At 53.2% G+C, this 26,819-nt stretch overlaps 2 protein-coding genes across 3 annotated transcripts in view; one reads left to right on the top strand and one right to left on the bottom strand.

Annotated features, from left to right (window-relative positions):
* SMC1B (structural maintenance of chromosomes 1B) overlaps positions 1-2,878 on the bottom strand; it is a 75,649-nt gene extending 72,771 nt beyond the window's left edge. For both annotated transcript variants that reach the window (XM_082739820.1, XM_082739821.1), the window contains exon 1: positions 2,661-2,878. In XM_082739820.1, the coding sequence (XP_082595946.1) occupies positions 2,661-2,769 (109 nt within the window). In that variant the 5' untranslated portion in view covers positions 2,770-2,878. The remainder of the gene's footprint in view (positions 1-2,660) is intronic.
* A 21-nt stretch (positions 2,879-2,899) lies between these two features.
* Positions 2,900-17,366, top strand: RIBC2 (RIB43A domain with coiled-coils 2). The gene is made up of 7 exons (XM_082739822.1): positions 2,900-3,203; positions 4,017-4,098; positions 6,954-7,298; positions 10,616-10,734; positions 11,653-11,880; positions 16,162-16,328; positions 17,213-17,366. The coding sequence occupies exons 1-7, from the start codon at positions 3,090-3,092 to the stop codon at positions 17,289-17,291; spliced, it is 1,134 nt and encodes a 377-aa protein (XP_082595948.1). The 5' UTR covers positions 2,900-3,089; the 3' UTR covers positions 17,292-17,366.
* Positions 17,367-26,819: the final 9,453 nt, after the last annotated feature.

The following is a 26,819-nucleotide window of genomic DNA, read 5'->3' as shown; positions in this document are numbered from 1 at the left end:
CTAGCAATAGGAAATTACTACAAAAAGAATGACCACAACTAGCTAAATTAAAGTTTAAGAGAAAATGGGTAGAACAGAAAATTATCGATCGGTTTAATAAAATCTACCTAAATGTGCCAGTAATTCTGTAAGATTTTTAAAAAGATGATTTATTGACAAATATTCAAATGAATATATTAAATTAGTCCTGGATTAGCATTATACTGAGTTTTGGCCATCGTGTAGGAGAATGTGAATAGCCCATGCAAAATTCAGCAATAAGTAAACCAGAAATTTTTATTGTGGGGAGATATTAAAGGTAATGTTGAAATAATCCATGACTGGCTTTATATGGTTCTGAGCAAAGTCTCTGGGTTACCAGTGACTCTCAGGAGGGGAATGGAGCTTCCAGGGCATGTGGGATAAGTTGTAAAGGCATTTTCAAGATAATCTTAAGATATATTGTTAATAATGATATGTACTGTTGAATTAAGAAAAGAAGTAAGATTGAAACTTACGTTTGGCACTAGTTTAAAAAAGTTCAAAACACCACTTTATCTGGATCTTAAGCAGCAGTGGGCAAATAATTTAGGCTGACTCCAGTATAAGACTTTACTCAAATACTCATTCAAATATCACACTGTTGGAAGAACACGATATAACAGAGCAACGCTTCACATAACCACCAGTTCAAAGGTGAGAATCTACTGATGGTGGGGCCTACTGACGTGAGAAATGAGTGGAGATTATTATAAATACTCCTGTATTCTTACCTTTATCTTTTCAAAGTCTTTTTGATAACAGAATCAAGGAAATCTGGCCTGAGAGAGCCGCAAAAGATGTGAGTTGGGAAAAATCTCACAGGCCCTCTGCTGCTGAGGTCACTACGTCTGTGGATTCTCACCGCAACGCAGTAGGGAGCCTGGCCTGGCCTGAACTCAAGTGCAGGCTCTGCCCTTCCTGGGTGACTGTGGAGTCATCTGGACCCTCTGAAGTTCAGTTTCCTAAACAGTAATGTGGGCTCATAGTCCCTATAGCACTGAAACAGGGGTGCCAGGAGTGTGGTACAAGCTCCACGACTGCTGTTACTATTACAATATTCCTATGCAGACGTCTCCTTGAATCCAGTCAGTTGTTCAGGCTCATTAAAACCAATTACTTCCTTTAGCTCTCTCTCACTGAGTCTTTGGAGGAGACGAGAGGTGCAGCAGGCAAGACGGAGTCCCTGCTGTCAAGTGGGTCTGTGTCAAGCAATGAGGTAGCCAGTAAGGGCATCGCCGCAGAGGCCGCATGTCACCTAGACCTGCCCCAGCTCATGACACACACAGAACCGATGGCGAGCAGGAACAGGAGCTCCGCAAAGGCCCAAGACTGATGAAATCCCTTTACACAGAGGGACACCGGCCCCTCCGTGTCTGACCACTTCAGAGAGACCGCGGGGAAGGCTCTGCCGGCGGATCTTCCGACGGAACAGAGACCCCTCCCTGCCTGCACACCCTGAGCCCGAAGCGCCCGCGCTGACCCTCACTGGGGCCTTATCTCAACTGGGGCCTCGCAGACTGGCTTCAGGACGCGCAGGGTCACTTCCTACCTCCTGCCCGATCGTGTTCTTTGTGGCTTGCGCTTTGCCTGGTGCCGCGGAAGAAGCCAGGGGGAAGCAAGCGGCCTAATGTCACTGGGATCGGAATCCTGGGTCTGCTTTACAAGGACATCCGTGCCCCCGACGAGAGGGGACTAGGGCTCGGCGCGGGAGGAGAAACCGGCAAAGCCCGGGGAGCCAGGGCAAAGGAGAGGAGGGTCCTGCGCAGACCTGGGGCTGGGTGCGGAGGAGGGTCGGGGCCCAGCCGCACAGGGCAAGGGTGGGCACCTCTCGGGGGAGGGCCGAGTATGGGGGTTGGAGGGCGAGGGCCAGGGTCCAGGTGCCAGAAGGCCGGGGGTCGGGCAGAAGGCATGGGTAGGCACCTGGCGGCGAAGGGCCGGGCAGCTGAAGGTGAGGGCCGGGGCGCAGAGGGCGAGGGCAGGCACCTGGGGGTGAACACCGGGCGCTGGAGGGCGAGGGTCGGGGTCTCGGTCTGGGCCCCGGAGGGCTGGCGCGGGGGTGGGGGAAAGGTCGAGAGTCAGTGGGCAAAGGTGGGCTTCTGGGAGCTGGGCAGAGAGTGAGGGCAGGCACCTGCGGGCGGGCGAGGGCCGGGCGGCTGAGGGTGAGGGTCCGGCGGAGGGGGACTGGGGCCGGGGGCGGGGGCGGCGGCCGAGGGTCGCGCTCTGGGCGGCGGCGGCCGAGGACGGGCCGTTGGCGGCCGAGGCAGAGGCTGGCGTCGGGGCTAGAGGGGGAGGGTCGGGTTCCGGGGTGCGGGCTGCGGAGGGCCGAGGGCTGGAGAGAGAAGGCTGCGTCCAAGCGACGGAGACAGTAGGGGTCTGTGGTCCAGGCGAGAGTGGGCCCGGGGGCTGGGGGCCGAGGCGGGGCCCGGGCGGCGAGGGCAGAGGGTCAAGCTCCGGGTCCCGAGGAGGGGGAGGGTCTCGGTCCGGCGGCGGAGGGCGGGTGGGGGTGAAGGGGTGAGGCTGGCCGAGGCCCGTGGGCAGCAACGGCCCGAGTCCCACACGCGAGGTCACCCGCACGTCCCCTTGGGCAAAGTGGGGCCTGGACGGGCGGGGCGGGCCGACGCGTTCAGGGTCCCAGTTACCGGAGCCGTTGGGGCCGACGATGCAGGTGAACCTCCTGAAAGGGCCGATGACCTGGCGGCCCCGCCACGACTTAAAGTTCTCCACGAGCAGCACCTCCAGGCGGCCCATGGCTGCGCCCTCCGCGCCTCAAGCGGCTTCCCCACACGCCGCCGGCCGGGAAAGCGCGGGAAGGGCCTCGCGGAGTCTCGCGAGAGGAGGGCGAGCGCCCAGCGGGCCCCGCGCCGTTCCTAAGCAACCGGGTTGTTTGCGTCTCGGAGGCAAGCGGCCCGCGCGCCCCGCGAGGTAGCGGGAGCCGCGCGCAGAGCTGAGGAGGCCGCGCGCCTCGCCGCCGCACCAGCCTCGCTTAGGCCACAGCGAGCTTTATCCGTGTCCCTTTTTCATCCCGCGCGCCTTAAAATCCCCTTAGGGGCTCTTCGCCGCTTCCCGTCATGGCGCTGGCGCAGCCCAGGGACCTGGAGCAGTCCTTGGCTCTGGGCAGGAGGAGGCACAACGAGCTGTGCCGGCAGAAACGGATCTTCGACGCCAGGAGCAGGATCATCGGGGTGAGGTCCCCGGGCCGGGGCGGCGCGCGCGGGGCGGGGACGAGGGAGGCGGGCGGCGGGGCTGCGGAGGCGAACCCGCGCCCGGGGGCCGCTGATCGGGCGCCGCCGCGAGCCGCGCCGCGGGTGCTGGGGGAGACGGGCTCGTGGTGCGGACCGCCGAGGGCGGGGAAGGCCCTCGCAGACCCGATGCCGCTCGCTCTCCCGGCCCGAGAGGCGCCCGGAGCCCTGCAGCAGGGAGGGGCTTGCCCGCCGGGGCGGCTCCGCGGAGGCCGGGGCGCGCGGGTCTCCTTGCTCTGAGCCAGATTTTCTGCGTCGTCGGGGGCTCCTTCCAGTGCATCCATGGGACAAACGCCAGTGGCCTTCCTGCTTGGTGGCAGGCCTAAGCTGGTCCCAGGCAACGGGGATCAGGGCAATCCCTGCCTGGTCTTGCAGAGTTCGTGGCCCACGGGGGAGAGGAGAGGCAGGCCCTGTCGCATGACTGTGCGCCGCTATGCAGTGCCGGGAGGGAGGGGCGCGCAGGAGGTCAGGGGAGCACGGACTGGGCCTGGGAGAGGAAGTCAGAGAGGGCTTCCCGGAGGAGGTGTTGGCTAAGCTGTATTCTGAAGGTATCTATTGACTAGGACAAGGGGAGAAAGGAGCTCTGGGGACAGGCTGAAGATCCAGCTGCAAGCAAAGGCATCCAGGTATGAAAAGACCTGATGGGTACCTGAGACGACCAGTTAACAGTGGAACAAGGCTGTAAAGGGGTAAGTACGATGGTCATCGTCGGACTAAAATGATCTGTAGCTCGTCTCCGCTTGTTTCCCTTCCCAGGGAGACACAGAAGCCTGGGATCTTCAGGTTCGTGACCAGAAAATAAAAGAAGCAACCGAAAAAGCTAGACATGAAACTTTTGGTGAGCATTTCCTGAAGCCTGCCCAGCAGGTTAGGGCCGTGTACCTCTAGCATCCAGTCCTCGCTCTTCAAATATGTAAAACTTGTCATTTTCACACCTCGTCCTCCTCTTACAACTTCACAGTTGCCTGTGCTCAATTAATGTGCTGATTCTCTCTCTCTCGAAAGGCAATCTATGTGAGTGTAGGAAATATATTTTGAGGGTAAATGTACATTTTTATTGGTTTTCTTTAAAAACTGGATATGAAAAACTCTAAACACACACCATTCTCTGCACAAAACTTCCAGGCCTCCTGGGGACAGCTGCTTGCACTAAATGACATGCACACCCTCTTAGCTCACACCCCTGCATTTACTCAGAGCTGGATATGAGAGCGTGCTAGCAGAGGTAAAAATTTCAAATAGAATTCATTTCCCACATCGGGTGCAACAATGCCAGCTTATTTTTTTTAAGTACCATAAGGATTTTTTATTTTTTTAAAAATATTTCTTCACTTATTTGACAGGGAGTAGTAAGAGCAAGGGCAGGGGGAGGGGCAGAGGGAGAGAATCTCAAGCAGACTCTGCACACATTGTGGAGCCCAACATGGGGCTCGATCTTATGACCATGAGATCATGACCTGAGCCCAAATCAAGAGACACTCAACTGACTGAGCCACCCAGGTGCCCCCATAAGGATTTTTTAAAAAGAAAAAAAGCAGGATGCAAAATTGTATATACCATGGGTTATCAACTAAATGTGAGAACATATTTTTAAAAATAAGCTTAGAAAAAGACAGAAGGAAAGTATACCAAAATGTAAGCAGTGGTAATGTTGGAGCGATAGAATATGAGTGAGGTTTATTTTCTTCTCTAGTTTCTGAACAGTTCACTTTTTTGTGTGTTGTGTTTAAAAATAACTCAAACTTACAGGAACAATAGGACAGGCACATACATATCCCCTACCAGATTAGATGTTAATATTTTGCCAAACTGGCTTTAGATATCTTATTTTTAAGAATTATTTTCTAGTGCACCTCGGTGGCTCCGTGAGTTGAGCCTCTGCCTTTGGCTCAGGTCATGATCTCAGAGTCCTGGGATCGAGCCCCACATGGGCACTCTGCTCGGTGGGGAGCCTGCTTCCTCCTCTCTCTCTGCCTGCCTCTCTGCCTACTTGTGGTCTCTCTCTCTCTGTCAAATAAATAAATAAAATCTTAAAAAAAAATTCTTTTTGAGAATTAAATGCTATATATGTATGTTTGTGTATGTATAGCTATAGATAAATAAATGCTATAATTATATATAAAATGTATAAATGTTTAAATGTATACATAAATATATATAAGCCCTACATGTGTGTAGGTATAGCTATAGATAGATAGATAGAGCTCTCCCCCTCCTCATCTTCCCTCTTCCTCAGACAGGTACATCATTTCTATGCATGTTTCTTATAATATTGTACTATTTATGTACATATTCATGACAACATAAAATTTTTTGTGGGTGTTTTAAAATTTCACCTAAATCTTACACAAATACATTGAATGGATCCCTTGGATTTTTTTTTTATTTAACATATTTTTAAAATTAATCAGTCATGGGATGCCTGGGTGTCTCAGTCAGTTCAGTGCCCAACCCTTGATTTTGGCTCAGATCAAGATCTCAGGTTCCTGAGATCAGCCCCTGTCGTCGGGCTCCTGGCTCTGCAGTGTATCTTCTCTTCCTCTCCCTCGGCCCCTTCCCCTCACTTGCACAATCTGTCTCTCCCTCTCTCAAATAAAAAAAATCTTAAAAAAAATAATAAAAATAGGGACACCTGGGTGACTCTGTCAATTAAGCATCTGCCTATAGCTCAGGTCATGATTCCCAGGTTCTGGGATCGAGCCCTGAGTTAGTCTCCTTGCTCGATGGGGAGCCTGCTTCTCCCTCTGCCTGCTGCTCCCCCTGCTTGTGCTCTCTCTTTCTCTCTCTCTGACAAATACATAAAATCTTTAAAAAATTAAAAAAAATTAATCTGTGATCTGCATGTAGAATGTTCATTTTAATTATCTTTGGTATTTTATTATATGAATTAGCCACTATTTCTTTATTCATTCCCTTACTCATGGCTGATTTACACTTTTTCCAAACAATGCTGCAATGACCAGGCATGTATTGTGTCCCTAGTACACATAGGCGAGAGATACCTAGGAGTGGAACTGTCATTGTGTGTGCGTGTTTTCAGTTTTACGAGATATCGACAACTTGCTTTCCAAAGTTGTAAGTGTACCAAGTTGCACTCTCCCAAGCAGTGAATGAGAACTCTTGTCTCCTTACTATCCTTACTAATGTCCTTACTAATATATGCTATTATTTGCGTTTTAAATATTTTGCCAATTTATCAGATGGTTCCCATCTTGTAAGGCCAGCCATCTTTTCAGAAGCATAGTGATCATTTCGGTTTCTTTATAGTGATTTGCCTGATCCTATTCTTGGCCCACTTTTTACTTTGATTTTTGGTGTTTTTGTTTGTTTGTTTGTTTTGAGAGAGAGTGTGTGTGTGCAGGCGTGGAGGGGGAGGGGCCAAAGGAGGGAGAGAATCTTAAACAGGGTTCTCATGAAGAACTGATCCTAACTCCTGACGTGATCAGTCATGACCTGAGCCCAAATCAAGAGTCGGTTGTTTAAACAGCTATGCCACCCAGGCGTCCCTGCTTGGTTTTTTAAACTGATTTGTAGGTATTCTTTATATATTCAGAATACTAATTCTTTGATGCTTGTGTTACCTTTTCAGAGGCTTATATTACTTTTAGAATCACCAAAAATTATTTTTTAAAGCAGATTCAAATTTTTTTCCCTCCAAACCTTAATTTTACGGATTTGTTCTATTTCTTCTAGCTGCTGAAATGAGGCACAATGACAAAATCACATGCATATTAGAAGGCCGGGAAAGGAGGGATAAGAAAAGCCTCTGTAAAGCCATCAGTGAGTTCCAGCAGCACTTCCAGAGGCCAGAAATGCGCCGTGAATTTGACCTATCAGACCCCCTAGCCCTTAGGAAAGACCTTCCAGCTAGGCAGTCGGATAACGATATCCGGAATACGGTGTCAGGAATGCAGAGATTCATGGGAGAGGATTTAAACTTCCGCGAGAGGAAGAAATTCCAGGAGGAACAAAACCGAGAATGGTCCTTGCAGCAGCAGAGGGAGTGGGAGGACGCCCGCGCCCAGCACAGAAGTGCAGGTAATGCAGCGAGGAGGACACATTGCTCTGAAAACTGTCTTCAGCAGCCCAGCCCCCTGGTCCTTTCCCCGGCTTCGTTTTGTCTCTTAAGTCCTACCAATGTGCTGTGTTGACCAGTGTCAGCCGGCGTTCTAGGACTTAAATGTCTTCGGTCATATGTCAGTCATGTAGGAGAGCGGCTCTGACCTTGGACCCCGAGCCCGGGCTCCAGCTGGGTGCTGGGGTGCCCCGTAACTCGGAGTGCCACGCGCCCTACCCTCGGCGTGCTTCTAGTCTGCTGGGAAGACGCCGATGCTGCTGGGGCTGTTAAGGGCTGCGCTAGACTCCCTACAGGGTCTGAGCGGCGCAGCCAAGGATGCCGTCATCGCGTGCCCTCCCCAGACCCTCCAGGCCCAGAGAGCCTCTCTGGAAGAGCCTCCAAGGCCAGAACCAGCCTCTCTCCTGGAGGGCACTGTAAGTCCAGGACATCCTGCCAGCACTCCAGTGGTTTCTGCTTTACCAGAGTCTCTGCGCGTGGCTCCCAGCAGCTTCTGATCTCCGGCGACTTCTCATGCCAGGAAGATGCGGCAACCCAGAGGAGAGTGTCACTGCTCTCAGGCATGTGCCAGCGAGGGGACAGGACAAAGAAGTGCTTTGGTGAAGACTGAACAGGAGCTGTGACAGGGAGCGAGGCCCCCACCTTGCCTGGCTGGTGGTTTCCTTGCAGGCTTCCTGGGCAGCTCGCCCTCCTCCCAGCCTCCCCCCCTTCTCTTCCTGCTCTGCTCTCCAGGAGTGATGTCTCCCCAGATGGCCCACCCCCACCACACTTCTGCCCTCGCCCCGTCCCAAACGTGCCTGGCCTCTCCCGAACTGTCACCAGGACCTCCATGCTGCCCCACCCCAGCTGGGTTTTCAGACCTCTCCATCCGCAGCCCGTGCCATCCCGACCGCTTCCTCCTCCTGGGAACACTCCCTTCCCACTGGCTTCCAGGACACACCCTCTGCCCTGTGCTCAGGCCCTTTGCTGGTTTCTCCTCTCCTTCCAAACCTCCCATGCCATTGCTCACCGGGACCCTCTGCACCTCTCCTCTGCACCTAGGGCCCAACCCCAAGGCATCTTGATTCTTTCCTTTCTCTCAAATGTCACACCCACCTCCAGCAGCAAATCATCTCATATGGCAACTAGCTCCCTCCACCCCCTCGAGGACCATTCTGGACCAAGCTATCAACATCAGTAGCCTCGAAGAGGTCTCCCTGCTTCTGCCCGTGTCCCTCTGTAATCTCTCCTCAAGCCAGCGAACAGAATGGGCCTGCTAAAAATTAAGCTAGATCTTTGGCTCAAAACCTTCCAATAGCTTCTCATTTCACTCAGAATAAAAGCCAGATTCATTTTAAGGACCAATAAAGTTTTCCGTCTGGACTGAACCCCCAACACACTGCCTTTCGCTTACCCCACCCTTGCCGCGCTGGCTGCCCCACTTAGAATGTTAAGGGCGTCAGGTTCATTTCTGCCTCAAGGCCTTTGTACCAACCGTTTCATCCGCCTGGAAACATTTCCCTATATACCTGCATATTCTGCCCCATATCCTTCTTCAGGTCTTTGCCGAAATGTCATCTTCTCAGAGAAGTCTCCCTGACCACCATTTTAAACGTCAACCGTCTACCTTCCCCCATTGCCGCACTCTTGTATCCAGGTCTCCACAGCAGTCATTACTGACCTACTACGCGGTTACGTATTTGTCGACCCTCCCAGGATCCCATCCCCAACTCAGCGAAGGCAGGAGATTTGTCTGTTTAATTCACTGCTCTCTCTAGTTCTTGGCACATAGCTACCTATTGAAACATGCATTTGTAGGCCTTTCAAAAAAAATCTCACCCACTTCCCAGGTGCCCCACTTTTCCATCTCTGACTGAGAGCTTTTGTCTCAGCCTTGGTCTTGCCCCTTGAACTGACCCCTGGACATCGCCCCAGGCACCTCAGAACATTCTGGAAAGTAACCCTAATTTCTCTCTGGCTCTGTTCCTCCTCCACTCGCCTCCCCTCAGTGAATGACAACTCTGTCCTAGTCAAGCCACAAACCTGGGAGTCGTCCTTGAAGCACCCCTGTCTCCAGGCCGCCCTCAGCTTCTACCCCAGGGGTGTATCTGGAATTGTCCGTTTCTCCCAACCCTGCTGTCACCACGGTGACCCAAGCCACCGCCTTTTTTCACCTGGAGGGACCACGCCAAGGGCTCTCTAATTGTCCTGCATTTCCTTTCTTGTTCTTCCCAGTCTAGTCTCAACATAGTAGTCCCAGTGCTGCTTTCTAAACAATGTCACGTTGGGCAACGTCACCGCCACTCCCTCCATCCCAGCTTAAAGCCCTCTGGTGGCTTCCCATTGCTTATGGAACAACACGCAAAATCCTCTGTAGCCTACATGGCCCTGCATACTGGGCTCCCACTCAGCACCCCCCACCCCCACCCCGCGTCACTTTACGGCCCCTACCTCGCTCGCTCCATTCCGGCTTCTTGATTTCCTTTCCCTTCTGGATCCTGGCAAATCCCATCTGACCCTTTGCACCTGCTTTCCGCCCTTTCCCTCCTTTGCACTAATGCAATGTGCTTTCATAGGTATATTTCGGGGTTCACTTGTTTATGACCTTGCTCGTCTCCTGACAGTAAGTTCCGAGAAGGCAGGAAGAGCCCTGGACGTCTCACCCACCACTGGGCACTAGGTGCCCGGCAAAGCGCACAGTCCGTGTGTGCTCCCGGGCCAGCCGAGGACATAAACCGGCACGTGGGGCGGCCGGAGCTCAAGGGGAGCTGGGGCCACTAACTCGTCACTGGAGTTTGGTCTTTGTTTTTGGAGATAATGACACCGCGGGCCACCAACACCGTGTGAAGAAACTTGTGATCAGCGACTTCTTAAAAAGATGTAACCAGCGGGGAGTGGAGGAGTTGTCCCGCCTCCCCTGAGAGGGCTGGAGGCTCAGAAAGGACGGGTCACAGTTCAGGTTCACAGAGTTAGAAAGCATCTGGGCGGGGATGGCAGCCTGCTCCTGTCTGACACTCCGTCTTTAGTCCTACTGTGATTGCATGGCTATCTCCCCCACCTCCGACACCCCTCCTCTGGGGAGCCCTCTTGGGTGCCCCGGCAGAGCTCCCTTGCCCATTGTGAGGGTGATGGACATCAGGGATCCCCGGTAGGAACGCTAACACCCCGTGCCCGCACCCAAGAGCTTGACCTGAATCCTCTGCTCTGTGCATACCGCAGGAGAAGAGACGCTCTGCTCTGCACGCCTGGGAAGGAGCCGGGCTGCGCATCAAGGTTTGGCCGCATTTTGCTTCCTTTGCAGAGGGTCTCTGCTTGAAGACAAGGCTGCAGTTTGATGAAACAGCCAAGCATTTGCAGAATCTGGAAAGCGCCACCAGAAAGGCAGTTTGCACAGCCGTGAAAGAATTCAACAAGAGCCAGGTACGTCCCAGGCTCCTACTGGGGGCTGAGGACACGCCCAGAGCACCCTGGGGAGTTTCCCTCCGGGAGGTGAGGGTGAACCTCTGTTAGTCCCTCTGTTAGTCGGGTGTCGTGGTGTCAGCGTCAGGGGCAGGGCCCGGAGCCCAGCTGTGTGCTAACAAGACCAGACTTTTGTCTGCCGCCTGGGAAGAGCTCCCCAAGTCTCAGTCTTGTCATCTATGGGGGGAGTAGTGATGACACCCAACTCTGTCAGGTCAGGGCGGGCCAACTCGCGCTGGGGTGAGTGGGGGACACTTCCCAAAATTCAGTCTGGGGGAGCCTGGTAGCTCGATCGATTGAGTGTCCAGTGTTTGGTGTTGGCTCAGGTCATGACCTCAGGGTCCTGGAATCAAGCTCCACATGGGGTTCCCTGCTCAGCGGGGAGCCTGCTTGAAATTCTCTCTCCCTCTGCTTCCTGCTTATGCCCATGCACACGCTCTCTAAAATAAATAAATAAATCTTAAAAAAAAAAAAAAAAGTCACCACTGTTGTGAATCACTCTGTCTGGGTGACCGGCCACTGGGAGGGGAACAGAGCCCTGCCCCGAGGTGAGTGAAGCCAAGACAATGGGAGATGGCAGCCTAACCTGGGAGGCAGCTCCCTGCTTTGGCAAATCAGTGCAAACACTTGCGATTCTCACACTCACAACCAACAGGTGGGGAGTCCCTCAGCCTAGACTATGCGCCCACTGGCATCCAGGCTTCTGGGGTCCGAGGGCCCCCCTGCATCCATGCTTGAGGAGTCTCCGCCCCCGCCTGTCCCACGTGCACTTTAGCAATCTCTTCTTCCATCAAGGGCTTGCAGGGAGATGTGCCCACCTGTACCTCAATCCCCACGGGGTCACTCAAGGCATCTTCCTTATTGTCTTCCTCTGTGCAGGCCACCGAGTCACTGGAAAGGAAAATCCGAGAGAAGAAACAGGAACAAGAAGACAACCTGGCTGAGATCTCCAACTTGCTGCGTGGAGACCTGCTCTCGGAGAACCCGCAGCAGGCAGCCAGCTCCTTCGGGCCGCACCGTGTGGTCCCCGACCGCTGGAAGGGCATGACGCAGGAGCAACTGGAGCAGATCCGCCTGGTCCAGAAGCAGCAAGTCCAGGAGAAGCTGGTGTGCGCCCCCCTCCCCTTCTCACAGAGCCTGCAGACATAGCCCTGGGCCCCCTGCTGCCTTCCTCCAGCATCTAGTCGTAGCTGCTGCTCTACTTGTCCCTAGAAGAACCCTTTGAGGAGTTTATGTTCTGGGCGGGCGGGGGGAGACGACAGCCAAATAACCCCACACATGGGCCATGTGCTTGGGAAGTAAGGCTGGGCCAAGGGAACGGAGGATGCATATATCTGGGGAGGGACCACCAGGCAAGGCGAGATTCAAGGGCAAAGGCCTTGAGGCAGGACCAGCTTGACTTGTTCAGGGAAGAGTGAGGAGCCAGGTGGCTGGAGTGGAGTGAGGACAGGTGCAGGAGGCAGCCTGAGTGGTGCAAGGTCACGGCCTTGGCAGTCCACAGGAAAGACTTGGCTTTCTCTGTGACTGTGATGGGAAGCTCTGGAGGGTTTTGAGCAGAGGAGTGATATGCTCTGACTTACACTTAGCAGGTTCTCTCCCTCAGCAATGTTGAGGAAGTGCGGGGTTGGGGTTGGGGGAGGGGAGAGATCATTGGGGAGGATGTTGCAGTGGTCAAGGTGATGGTGCTGGCGGGGGCCAGGGCACTGGCAGCAAGGGTGCTGAGAAGTGGTTGGATTCTGGATTTATTCTGAAAGTGGAGTGAAAAGGATTGGCTGAAGGGTTGGGTGTAGCATATGAGACCCAGAGGAGGAAGGATTACTCAGAAGACCTGAGCGGTGAGAAGGATGGAATTGGCACTTACTGAGATAGGATGATGATGGGAGGAGCAGGGTGGCAGGTGGAGTCGAAGTCCCAAGTCCCAAGTGCAACTTTGGATATGTTATATGTGCAATTATTAGGTTATCTGTATCTGTTATGATTCTGTGCCTGATCATGGCAGAAAACCCTAACAGCATTTTAAATAAAATAGAACTTGTCTCTTGCATGTAGACCAAATCCTTACGAAGATAGTCCAGGGCTGGTATGGCAGCCCTATGGTCACTGACTAATGTTTTGCCATTTGGCAACTGACTCCCACTTCCTAGTACAAAATAGCTGCTTGAGCTCCAGCCATCACATGCATATCCCATCTAGCAGGAAGAAGGAGTGAGGAAGAACACTCTAAGGACACTTCTCAAAATTTCACAGGACACTTCCACTCAAATTCCCTTAAATAACACTTAGTCACAGGGTTGCCCCAAATTGTAAAGAAAACCAGGAAAGGTGGAGTTTATTCTAGGCAGTAAGGTGCTGGCAGTTGTTTTACTAAGGAGGGAAGAAATATGGTTACAGGGAGGCAAGTACTACTGTCTGCCACAACCTCCAAGAAAAGCCAGCAGCTGGAGTTCAGAACAAGGTCCCAGCTGGCAAAGGCATAGAGATGTGGCCACACAGACAGCATTTAAGGTAGTGAACCCGGCTAAGGTCATGCAGGGAGTGAGTGAAGACAAAGAGAAGGGATCTAAGGAGTCATGGGACAGGCCACACCCCTACCATGGTTTATGAAGAGTGAAGGGGCTGGAGGAGGGGAAGTCAGAGAGGAAGGAGGAGCCCAGCAAGGGGAGCCCCTGGGTCAGACACTGCCACTAGGCTGCTGTGGCTGAATGCCATCCCCGGGCGCCAGTCCCTGCAGCCTCCATCTGGAGCATCCTTGGAGGAGGGGTGTGTGTGACCGAAGGTCACAGGCAGAAGGAAGCAGAGACCACAGGTGCAGACACTTTCGAAGTGTTTTGCCCTCAAGGGTGCAGCGAAAGGGGGTGGTAGCTGGTGGGGACACGGGGTCGAGAGAAAGTTGTTTGGTTTTTCAGATTATAGAAATAACAACATACTTGTCACTCTATGAGGACGACGCAGTAGAGAGAGGGGAATTGATGCTGGCAGGAACTTGTAGGAACCTGTGTCCTGGGTGGCAGGAGCACAGGGCTGTGGGAGCACTAGTTGAGGCTTGGCGTGGGTGGGAGTCCAGGCCAACCATCCTTGACTGTGGGGGCAGGGCGGCTTGTGGAGCCCCTCTTTCCTGCGGAATAGAAAGGGGGTCAGTGGTGGAGGCTGAGGGGGTCCATTTGGGGACTTGAGGACAGAGAACCAAGTGCTAACGGTCCTTTAGGAAAGCCGGAAAGGAACGGCCTGTGGTAAGAGGGCAGCATGGCCAGGCAGAGCCAGGGGCCCCCTGGAGGCTGGAGGTCATGAACTTGAAGTATCCCCAGTGAGTGCAGTCAGTGCTGTTCCTGGCCACGGCCGGCTGTAAGGGGACCAAGCTCAGGGCCTGCCTGCCAAGTCTGACTAAGCAAGAGTTTCAAGGGCACTGAGGGCGTCTGCCAGGGGATGTCAGCCATGGACACTGGGCTGAGCAAGGAGGGACATGAAGACACAAAGAGCGCCAGGACAGTGGAAAGTGTGTGGTGCATGGGTGGGAGGGCCTGGCGTGCGGTGATGGGCGGAATGACTGGAATGACTGTTGCAATCAGGGAACCGGAGAGAGGGCAGAAGAGGCAGGCCAGAGTGCTGGGGGTCAGGACACTTGGAGGTGGGGACAGTAGGGAGGCTGGCATTCTTGGTAATGACGGGGGGCGGGTGGGGCAGAAGTCCTCAGAGTGGGGTCTCTGGACCAGCAGCATCAGCATGGCCTGGGAACTTAGGAGAAATGCAGACACTCGGGCCCCACCCCAGACCTCCTGGAGCAGGGGCCAGAGTGTGTGGCTGAGAAAGCCCCCCAGGGGTTCCGATGCCCGTTGAAGTCCAAGGGTCAATGGTAGGCTCTGCCCAGGGTGACGACAGATGGGTCAGCACCTGGTCTTCAGGAGGGGGAATGGCTGAGAAGCCAGGGAAAGGCAAGTTCACCCGCCTGCGGGATGGGCAGGGCAGCAGACGGCCGCCTGTGGTGGGGTGACAGGTGTCATATCAGGCGAGTACAGAGGGAGGGACAGCAACCTGGCTCAGGGAATGAGACGGCTCCCCTGCCTGCTCTCCTCCAGGCCCAGGAGGTCAAGTGCGTGGGAGAGGCAGCGGGGATGTGGGAGCGGGAGTGGGGGCAGCCAGGCTGAGGCAGGGGAGCAGCCCAACGTGGGAAGAGCCCCGAGGTGGGCATCGGACGCGGGAGGCCCTGCTCTGTCCTTCACTCCTGTGATTCGCCCGGCTGTCTGGCAGGGAAGGTCGACCATCTGTCCCGAGAGCAGCATTTTTGTCTGATTTTCAATTTTGTAGGAAATTAAGACAGAAACACAAAGGGGGAAACGCCTACAGTAGGTCTCACCACTCAGGAATACTCCCCGTCCCGGTCTCACCACTCAGGAATACTCCCCGTCCCGCACCTTGTAGCCCGTCCCCGGGGCCTCTTCCCCCGCCCGGCCCGGCCCCTCCGGCACGGAGGGAGCCGGTCTGGAAAACAGATCAAGCACAGGGTGGTTAGGCTGCCTGTCTCCGAGTCCGAGGCGAGCACGTCCCCGTGGCCTCCTGTGCTCTTCCCGAAAGCATCTTGTGTTGTGCCTCAGGGCAACTGCGAGCAGCCTCATTTTGCAGGAAGGAAAACAGAGGTATAGACAGGTCAAATGACTCCCTGGGGGGGGGACCGGGGCCTCTGCCAGCCTATCTGTGCCTGGTGGCTTGCAGACCCGGGACTGCGGGGCCACTGGACCCTCCAGCCCTGTTCACTGGGTGGCTGGGAGCCCTGCCCTAAAACCTGTGGACAGGAGGACACGTGCTCGTCCCCAGACCCCTCCCCCACCCGCTTTTGCTTCTTTTCGCTCAGGACGGCTGATAATACTACTCAGGGTTCGGGGAGTGACCCCTTCGCTCTGCATTATTCCGGTTTCCCCTCCTAAGGCTCAGTGGTTTTTGTAGGGGATCTGGAAGGCCATGAGCTGAGATGCAGAAATTCACCCCTAAGATCATGAGACCATTGTCGGGTTGGGCGGTCCCTTTGCCGTTTTCCAGAAGTGACCAGGTGATCCCAGTGCTGGAAAGCACGTCCCACTAGTAGTGTCCCGGCTGGGAGGCCCCGCGTTCAGAGCCCTGTCCTGGCAGCTGCTGTCGGGACCGTCTCTGCTGGCCCTGCAGGCCTCAGAGGGCCGCCTGACACCTTCCAAGTGTGGGAAGCCACTGGGCCACCTGCAGTGATGGCAGGTGGGGGCGGTCTGCTCTGATTTCCTGCGCGATGTTGCTCACCCACCTGCCCCCCCAGCCTCAGTTTCCCCAGCTGTAAAGTGAGAGGCCAAGAGTCTCCTAGGTGATCCCCTGGATCTCTTCTGGGTCTGGGGACGGGTGGTGGTGAGTCACCTCTCCCCCCTCCAGAGGCTTCAGGAGGAAGAGCGGCAGCGGGACATGGAGTGGGACCGTCGGAGGGTACAGATGGCGCGCGCCGCTCTGCTCTCGGAGCGCCAGCAGCAGCGCCAACGGCGTGACCTGCGCAGGGCTCTGGACTGCAGCAACCTCAGCCTGGCCAAGGAGCAGCGTGTGCAGTGAGGGCCGGGGCGAAGGGGCCGGGGGAGGGGAGGCTGGGGTCGGGGGAGCAGGTGCGGCGATCCGGCTGAGTCGTCGGGAGGGTCGGGGCCGGCTGTGCGGGTCCACCTGCCCCGACTCTTTCCCACCCAGAGGCCCAGGGCCGGGGCTGTGGATACCCCGGGAGGCCCCTAGCAATAGCGGCTTGGGCAGCGCGGAGTCCTGGTATAGAATTCAAACAGGAAGGGGAGAACCACAGGCCAGAAATTAAGTGCTTAGAAACCGCTGGTCCCCACATGACCAGGTGACCCACCCTGGGAGGTGCTCACGGAGACACTAATGACCCCCAGTGGCTCAGACATGGGGGCTGGTGATGGAGAACACAGAGGGCACTGGGAGCCCCAGCGGAGGGCACTGGGTGGGCCTGGGGGAGTCAGAAGGCTTTTCCCAGGAGGCTATGTGGCTCAGACGTGGTGGGAGGTCGGTGGTAGCTGCCCAGTGCATGGGGGGGGGGGGGCGCTCCCAGGCTGCCAAGGGCAAGATGGAGTCTCTCTGTCACACTGATAGTCCCCAAGAGGCGTTCCGAGCTCCGCCTACAGAAAATGCCAAATGCGGATCCATAGGTGAACTTGTTAAAAAACAAATTATTTACTTATCTGTCTTGTTCATCAAGCTTTGGGCTTGAACTTGGCAGAGACGCACTGGTACGTTCGGCAATCAGGCGTCTGTTTCCCGGTGGATCCACTGTTGGCCAGTCACAGCTACTGGGGGCCCCAAAGGAGCACTAGAGATGATCTGAGGGGGGTCAGATGGGATGAACAAATTATATATATATATTCAAAAAGTAGAATATTTAGGAAACCAGGCATTTGCTGATTGTTCTTTCTCCTTGTTTTATTATCAGGAAAAAATATATGGAGGAAGTCTGTACAAATCAACCCACTAAAGATTATTTCACGCAATTTAATACAAGAAGTCGGTAATGGGAGAGACACTGTTTATGCCTAAAATGTAGTAGCTGTGAAGAGTGATGTTTATTAAATGAAGAAATCCACTCCGTGTTTCAGACGTCCCCTCTCACTGTTGTCCCGCGGACAAACACACATGGAAGCCCTCTGCCTTGTACGCGCACGAGGAGCCTTAGGTCCTGGAGCGGCCATGGGTGCTGTGGGTGCATGGATGGAGCAGACGTGGCCCTGCAAAGGAGCATCCCAGAAAGCGTGGCGTCTGAGGGGCTCGCGTCTGCCTGAGCCCCCGGGTCCAGCTGCTGTAAAGGTTAACACAAGCGCTCACTATGTGCAAGGCATTTAGAACGATCTGACCCTGACAGCAGCCAGCGGTGGGTATTTTTATGACTCATTTGCCCCTGGAGAGGAGCCTGAGACACAGACACGTTAAGTGACTTGCCCAAGGTCACGCTACGGGCAGCAACCGGCCTGGGGTTGGAGCCCCAGGAGTCCGGCTCTCAAACATCTCGCTCTCCTGGCTCTGGTAGCAGGGCCCAAAGCAAGAGTGGCTTCAGCAAAGCCGTTTACCTCCTGCTCCCAGAGACGTCCAAGCCGAGCTGCTCTGCCATCTCCCATCTCATGGTCCAGAGACGCTGCTCTGGGCCCCAGCACCCTGTCACTGGCCTGGCAGGGAGGAGAAGAGGGGCGCAGAGGGACCAGGCCGCAGAAAGGGGAAATTTCACCTCCATTCACCCTTGTAGGCCAGAAACCGGTCATGTAACCTAGTCCAGCCACACAGGAGGCTGAAACACTGAGCTGGCTAACCCTGTGACCAGGCAGAGCTTCTAGAATGGTGTAAAGAGTGGAAGAAGAGTTGTGGAGGGGACAACCAGCCGCCTGCCCCAGACTTGAAGGGTGACTTGGAACTTGCCAGAGGGGAGGTGAAGGGAGGCCTTGTATACTGGGCAGGGGAACTGTGTCTAGCCATAATGGGGTCTCTAGCTCCCAGGCCCAGCACAAGAGGATCCTACCAAGTTTTTCTTCCTTCTCCATGTAGGAAGGAGAGGGGCATGTGCACAGGACCGGTGACACTTCACCATTAGCCAAGACAGAGCGACGTACGCCGATGGGAGCTCATGCTTTCTCATCATGAGCCCTTACCTAAAGGCGACTTGTCCCGCCCGGTCTCCAAGCCCTTCAGCGGTGGTTGGGCACCGAGCCTGAGCATTGGCTGGGTCCCCGGGGCAGCATCCTCTAGCCGGGCACGCACACAGCCACGTTATTGGCGGAGCACAGCTTGCAGACAGACTGGGGGGGTGCGCAAGGGGTGAGGCGTGGACTTGAATCCCGTGGATTTGAACCAGGAGCGCTGCTGAGGCGCTGTGGGCCACCGAGTAGCCGCGTCTAGGGAGCGTGCTTCTGAGGGCTCCAGCAGCTGGCGGGGCCACCAGAAGGAGGCTGACGTCAAAGACACATTGTCTCCCGGCCAGTCCAGGCTCACATGGGCTCCCAGAGTGGCAAAGCATTTGAGCGAATGGCCCCATTGGGACGAAGTTCAAGCCCAGAGATAGCCTGATCATGCTGCCACCCCTCAGGGGAGGCGGGGCTGCTGCAGGTGCTACCGCGGAAATACGAGATGCATCTTACGCCAGGGAGTAGGGAACACTCAAGTCCATTTATTGGGCCTAATGGATGCCGCATCGCGTGAGCGGCTCGTGGGGATGGCTTGTTCACAAGTCCGTGGAGCCGAGATCGGCAGGCAAAGGAATGACAGGTCTGCGGGCTCAGCTCGCCCCTCGGACGTCCCCGTTAGGCAGCGGGGCAGTTCCACCAGACCCGCGCTGACTGTGCTCCCCCCGCAGGGGGAGGAGACCTCCCCATCCATCCAAATGGAGGCCTGTCGCCTCCGCGGCTGTCCACTCGAATGCGAATGGAGCGAGTACTCCCGAGTGATTGACGTTACGGTACCCCCCGCTCTGGGGGCGCAGGCTGGCCTGTGTTCCTTTCCTGGGGCTGCCATACCAAAGTACCGCAGACAGGGGGGCTTAAGCAGCCGACATGTGATTCGTCACAGTCTGGATGCCAGAGACCAAGGTGCTGGCAGGGCTGGTTCCCCCGGAAGGCTCTGCGGCTTCCCGGCGTTCACTGGCGACTTTAAGGGTTCCTTGGCTTGTTCATGGACCTCTGCCTTTGTCTCTACATGACTCTCTCCGGACGAGCCTTTGTCCAAATTCCCCTTTTATAAGGAAACCGGCCATACTGGATTAGGGCCCTCTCCAGTGACCCTATCCTAACTAATTACATCGACATGGCCTTATTTCCAAATAAGGTTACGTCTGAGGTACTGGATGTCAGGACTCCAACATGTCATTCCGGGGGCACAATTCAACCCATAACAGGCAGAAGGCAGCGGGCACCTGGTCCCATTACCTCCCGGGACAACCCCATTAAGGACATTGGTGGCCAGGCAGAGCAAGCCACGCCACTAGGAGGACACTGAGGAGGAGGGCACTGATGACAGAAGGGAGACCGTGCAGCCGGCAGGAGATGAAGTGGGACACAGGCAAAGTAGATCCTGGCAAAGCATGGCAGGGTGGGGGCCACATGGGCTGGTGGCCACAGGCCGAAGGAAGATAGTGTTCGGAGGCCACTGCCGCCGTCAATAATGCATTTATATGCCTGGAACCCCCGGGCCCAGAGTGGAGAGATATGCTCTAACTGAATTTTGCATCATTATAAGGAATGTTCCAAGAGGAAGGGCTGGCTTGGAAACTGGGCACGTGCACGCCCTCTGCTGGTGATCAGAAGCACAACACATCCCTGTGGTTCCCAGGTGTACACACACACTCACACACACACACACACACACACACTCTCTCTCTCTCTCTCTCTCTCTCTCTCCAGAGGGGGTGGGTTTGTTTTCTTTCATTTTATCTCAACATTTTACTATGAAAATCTTCAAACAGAAAGAATTGTGCCATATAGATGCATGTACTCCTACCTAGATTCTTCAGTTAATATTTTGCTGTATTTGCCTCCTTACTGATCCCTTAGACCAGCTTTAAAAATTCCACTTACATGCCACTTTCAAAAGACACATTAAGGGGCCCCTGGGTGGCTCAGTCAGTTGAACATCTGACTCTCGGTTTCGACTCAGGCCATGATCTCAGGGTCCTGAGATCAAGCCCCGTGTCAGGCTCTTCAATGATTGGGGAATCTGCTTGAGAATTCCCTCTCGCAGATCCCCTCTGCCCCTCCCCCTGATCATGCTCTCTCCTTCTCTTTAAAATAAATAAATAAATCTTAAACAAAGACACGTTAAAACAAAACAGCATAGAAAAGTTAAAAATAATAGGATTCCAAAGTTATTCGAACTTACCCAAATAAGTGAAAACTCGTGTCCACCCAAAAACCTTCCACCAGTGTTTACAGCAGCTTTCTTCATACTTGCAAAAATTTGCATGTAGCCAAGATGTCCAGTCAATGTAATCCAGACAAGGGAATACTATTATCAGCAATAAACAGAAATGAGCTATCAGCCTCAAAAAGACACAAGGGAACCTTAAACGTGTATTACTAGGTAAAAGAAACCAATCAGAAAAGGCTACATAATGAGTAATCCTAACTTTACATCCTTCTGGAAAAGACGAAACTGCCGCTGGAGTTGGTAAAATGATCAGTGGTTGCCAGGGAGTCAGGGGGAGGCAGGAATGAACAAGGGGCAACACAGAGGAATTTTAGGGCAGTGAAACCACTTGGTATCGTGCTCTAATGTTGGATGTAGGTCATCATACATTTGTCCAAACCCATACAATGTACAACGATGACCTACATGAGCAATATTTGCTTGCTGAAAGAGCAAATAGTGCATTGTGTTCTAGTGAGTGCTTTTGCCTCACCTCCTGTATCATTAAGGTGCTGCGTGCACCCTCTACCCATGTGAAGCTCTATGCTAAGTGCATTCCTCCCACACACTCTTTGCAAGAATCCTCACAAACCAGGATCATTGTCCCCATTTTCCACAGGTGAAGTCACAGAGTTGGAGGATTTCTGCTTCCAAGGTCTATATGGCAGAATGAATACCCTACAAAGTTTGTCCACTACCGCTCCATCAGATCCCAGATCAATTACAGTAACCAATTTATATGCATTGCCGAGCTCACAAGGGAGTAAATGAAACCATGGAAGTTATATTACTTATACACATGAAACAACAGTGAACTGAAACCAAAACCGTGAACATTAATAAACAGAGGCTGGGGCTGCCCTGGTGGCCAAGGTTGATAATAGGAATCCAGAATTTGGGGGATTAATAATTAGGAGAAAGATAAGAGGTCCTCATAAAGGGGGGTAATCAAAAATTGAGATTTCTACATTAATCTGGGACCCTGGAAGGTGAATACACCATTAGTGAAAGGGAGGGATGGGCAGAGACTTCTGGAAAGCAGTGTCTTCACCATGGCTGTGGGATAGTAATGGTGGTGATGGTGATGGTGAAGATGATGATGGTGATGGTGATGATGTGGTGGTGATGGTAATGGTAGTTATGTTGGTGATGGTGATCGTGATGATGATGATGATGGTGATGATAATGGTGAAGATGATGACGGTGAGGATGTGGTGGTAATGATGGTGATGGTGGTGGTGATGATGGTGGTGGTGGTGATGGTTATGTTAGTGGTGATGATGGTGATGATGGTGATGGTGGTGATGATGATGATAGTGGTCTTTGAGAATCTACACCCAGATGCTCACTTTTATATAGTCTCGGAGTTTCCATGATTTTCAAAGAGGGGAGAGAAATCCCCAGCAGAAAAATTAAATCTCAGTGTTCTCAGATTAGTTTTGTCTCCACGGAATGTACTAGAGGCTAACGTAAACAATCTCTGGACAAAAACAGTCCTAATTTAGACCCTCAGGATTCCCCCAGATTAAATTCAACCAAAGACAAACTCACACAAATATACAAAACTTGCCAGCAAACAAGCCGCCATGAGTAAACCTCAGTAGAGACCACCATTCAGATTCGGATCTCCCTAGAACTTTAGATAACGAAGTTATGGCATATGTTTTATTTTAAGTGTGTTGGTCTTCTGCATCAAGCCTTGATGGAGTAACTAGTGTGGGGCTACCTCTCCTGCTACAGACAACAGAAAACTGGACAAAATAAATAGAACAACTGTTTTCAGACATTGGACCAGAGATGGTGCCGGACTGTGATCTCCAAGAGGAGGGGAAGGAGGGGAGCTGTACAATCACCCAGCACTTCCTCCTGAAGGCATCACCGGACTCAGCAGGATGGGGGAGTCCGAGAGCACGCTGATCTCACTGGGCTGAGGAGGAACTCAGAGTCAGAGAAGCTGAGGTGGCACGAACCTCTGGAGCAGAGTTACCGCGTGACCCGCCACAGAATTCCTGGTTATCCGCCCATGCAAGTTAAAAACGTCTGTCCACACAAAACTATGTGACAGTATGATTCAGAGCAACATAATTCACAACAGCCAAAAAGGTGCAAATGACCCAAACACCCATTAACGGATGAATGGATAACCGAAATGTGTGTGTGTAAAACCACAGTGGACTTGTGTGAATGGAGTTCTGATAAATGCTACAACACAGATGAACCTGGGAAAAAATTATGCAAAGTGAAAGAAGCCAGATATGAAAGGCCACATACCATGATTCCATCTGTATGAAATGTTCAGAAGAGGCAAATCCATAGAAACAGAGAGTACGTTAGTTTTTTCCAAGGACTGAAAGATTCAGGGTTTCTCTCTGGAGTGATGAAAATTTTCTGAAATTACATGGTAGTGATCATCACCCAACTTTGTGACTATGATAAAAACCACTATATAGTTTTAAGAGTGACTATTATCGTACATGAATTATAACTCAGTTTTTCAAAAGCCCACAAGATACTGCACTACACAGCCACTAGAATGGCTAATAGAGAACAGACCATACGCAGCAATGACCAAGATATAGGGCAACTGGAGGCTTAATCCATCATTGGTGGGAAACAAGCAATTTTCACACAGTTAACCATATACTTAACTATACATTTAACTATGCACTTAACATGAAACAAAATGGACCACACATCTACCCTGTGACCTAGCTATTCCTGGAGAAAAGAAAGCATATATCCACAAAAAGACTTTTATGGAAATGGTCTGTAGCATCTTTATTCATGGTAACCTCCACCTGGAATCAACCCCTGGGATACCTACCAAAAAGTGATCTGGTAAACATATACGTCGCCTCTACCATTCCCCGATTAAAAAACAATCTACTAGCATGCCCCCCAAAATGGGGTGAATTGGAAACCATAACCAGAAACATCGTACCAGATCCCAAAAAGGGCATAAATCCAATTCTGTATGTGTGAAGTTCTAGAATCAGCAAAACTATTCTATCAGTGTTTGCCTGGGACAGGGCGGTGGAGATAGCCAGAAAAGCACATGAGGCAACATTTTTGGAGTGAAGGAAATGTACAGAAAAAGAAAAAAAGAAAAAAGAAAACAAGACTTTATGCCCCACCATCAAGAAGCAAAGGCAGGGCCCTAACACACCTGCTACCAGGTTCCAGGGGAAGGAACTTGGTGGCTGCCTGCCATGCCGATGTCCACCAGCAGGTGGCATCGTGTCTTGCACGTCACTGCCCTTTGCAGGGCCATCTTGTTTCCAGGCCGGCCTCTGGTCTCTCTAGGCAGGCAGACAAGGCTGGTGTGGGGGCTGCGGGTATAATCCACTGTGACAGCCACCTTGGAGTGGTGCGGCAGGGGTAACTGGTCCCCACACCTCTTGCCTGGTCACATGGCAGGTAGAGTCTGGTGAGAGGGCCTTCTGAGAACCTTTTCCAAAAGAGGCACCTTCTTGACCTATGATGTGTCCACATGATGCTAAAACAATGATGGAAAGAAGCCAGAGGAAGCCAAGTGAGTGCAGGACATGAGGTGTGTGGACCTACGTGGCCTTCCTCTGTGCTCACCTCCCAATCAGCGAAGGCCCGGGTGTCACCCTACATTCTTGCCCAACTACCCCAAATTCATGCTGCCCCATCTTAGAACCTAGCCACGCATCTGCCAAGCCCTGGCAGTTTTGCCCACTCTGTGTCTGGGAGGCCCACCCTCCTTTTCTTCTTTTGCCAAATGAGTGGTGAGTCCAAAGCCCTAAGGGCCAATCCCTAGCTGGTGCTGGTTACGGCCCCAAGGTGGACACGGGTGGGAATGCCTGTGATTTAGTGGGTCTTTTCTTCTTACCAGAGTGTTTCCAAACACACTCAATTGAGTGCCAGAAGAGACTTCAGCCCTATTGTCCACAATTGTTGAGGATGGAACATTACAAAATCCATTGAAGAAAGATGTGGCTCAAACTCGTCACCCCATAAGGTTCCCATTGGGGCTCTTGGGCTCAACAATTGTGCCTTTGTTGACTGGATGTCCAGTGGGGACTCACAGAGCCTGAGGACAAGACTGACGTCTCCCCAGGATGAGCACGGGGACCAGCCAACCACCATTAAGCCCCTCAGCAGTTTGACTCTGCCCTTGTCTTGCTCACGTGGAAAGTGGCCCTGATTGGCCTTTCGGCTCCAGGGCCACCACAGATGGCGCCAGGGCCACCACAGATGGCGCCCGTCTTCTTATGCCTAGCTCAAACTCGAGACTGGGGAGTCTAATAAGACCTGGTCGTCCTTTAATAGGGGGAGTCCATAGGTGAAGGTTAAGATGCTCCCTTCTCTGTGGCCGGGAGGGAGACGCTCAGAGCATAAGCAGAGCTCAAAGGGGTGGTGGTGGGCCTGCAGCAATGTTAAATCCCATCCGCGGCTGATGCTCACAGCGTCTAGCACAACACCGCACGGCACAGACCCAACATGTGACTCGAACCTTCATGAATCTGATGCGTTATGGCCACTTCTATTTTCCAGGTGATGAGCAGAGATTTTAAAGATTTGAATTAACTTTTCCAAGAGGGAGTCGGACTCCGACTCCCAGAGGACCTAGAAGGAATGGTCAGCGGAGCCCCCCGGTCAAGAAGATGGGTGACTGCTCTCCCAGGTGTGTCTCTAGCTTGGCCTTCGCCCTGGATTCCAGGCTCAACATCAAACACCCACCTGATAGCCCCATTTGGGTGTCAAAAGTCGAGTCAGTGCGTCCGGACAGAACTCTGACCAAACCCATTCCTCCAAGACGTCACCGTCTCCGTCGATGGCAATCCCACTTTCCCAATTGCTCAAGGCAGAGAGTTTGGATTCATTCCTGGGTTTTCTCTCTCTCACATCCCACATCCACCCCATCAGCAAATTCTATTGGCTAGACTTCCAAATATTTTAAAAATCTGACCGCTTCTTACTGCCTTCTCGGCTCTGCATCCAACCTCTTCTCTCCTGGCGGGCTGATTGCATTAGTGTCCTCACTGCTGTCCCTGCTTCCCCCTTTGTCCGCACACATTCTTTCTCAACAGAGAAGCCACAGAGACAAAGTTAAAATGCAAGTCAGGCAGTCTTTCTGCTCAAACCCTCCAGTGACTCCCAACTTGCTCAGAGGAGGGCCAGTTGCCTTCAAGGCCACGCAGCCTTGTCCCCCGCCCTGCATCTCCCTGACCTCCGGTCCTACTGCCCTGTCCTTGCTCACTCCGCTCCGACCACACTGGCTTCCTTGCTGTTCCCCGAACACACCGGCCTCATTCCCACTGCAGGTGCTTGGCGCTTGTGGTCTCCTACCTTAAAATGTTCTTTCCCTGGATAGCCACCTGGCCAACTCTAGCCTCTCCTTATAGACTCATTGTCAATGTTACCTTCTCGGTGAGGCTCTTTCCTGACCCCCACCTACGACGACAGCACCCCTCCTCCAGAACACGCTGGCCACCCTGCTCTGTTTTTCTTCGTAGGGCCCATCTCCTGCTATTCCTGCTTGTCGTCGGCCTTCGCCTGCCCCTAGAAGGGAAGTTCCCTGAGGGAAGAGACTTTGCTTTCATCCATGCCTTGCCCAGAGCCCTGAATACTATCTGACATTTATCTGTTGCACGGATTGATGGACTGTGTGGTGTGAGTTTCACACATACGCTGGTTCAGTCAGCATTCAGGCATGCTCGGGGTGTGTTCAGAGAACAAGGGGGATGAATCCACTGGGGACCCACATGTCTGAGGATCGAGGAGCTGCCGGGGAAACACTCATCCAGGGGCGAGAGGACAATCCTGGCACACAGCGTGTCCTAATTGTAATGGCTTGGCGGACAATAGAGAGCTGTGGCTGAACTCCATGGGACTCTTGTTAGAGACACAGGGAAGGTGCCAGGAGTCCAAGGACCGGTGTTCCTGTGGGCATGGGGAACACCAGGCAGCATGACCTTGAGTGGTACTGGAGAGGTGTCACAAGGCATCCGCATGACCAGCTAGCTTTAGTGGGGGGAGCATGGCACCCACCTGCTAGGGGTGATGAGGCCAACCACGAGAGCCCTACCACATGCCGGGAGCAGCGGTAGGCCCTGGGCTGCAGCAATTAACAAGGCCTGCAGCTAAGAGGGGCAGAAGGACACAAGCAAATACATGGACGAAATCAACTC

This window comes from Mustela nivalis, assembly GCF_964662115.1.
Source record: "Mustela nivalis genome assembly, chromosome: 7".
NCBI classification, from domain to species: domain Eukaryota; kingdom Metazoa; phylum Chordata; class Mammalia; order Carnivora; family Mustelidae; genus Mustela; species Mustela nivalis.
This window is presented reverse-complemented; position numbering and strand designations above follow the sequence as displayed.

Coding starts and splice junctions, on each gene's coding strand:
- RIBC2 (XM_082739822.1), top strand. CDS start 3,090: ATGGCGCTGGCGCAGCCCAGGGACCTGGAGCAGTCCTTGGCTCTGGGC. Junction 4,099..6,953: donor AGCTAGACATGAAACTTTTG/GTGAGCATTTCC, acceptor TATTTCTTCTAG/CTGCTGAAATGAGGCACAAT. Junction 10,735..11,652: donor AAGAATTCAACAAGAGCCAG/GTACGTCCCAGG, acceptor TCCTCTGTGCAG/GCCACCGAGTCACTGGAAAG.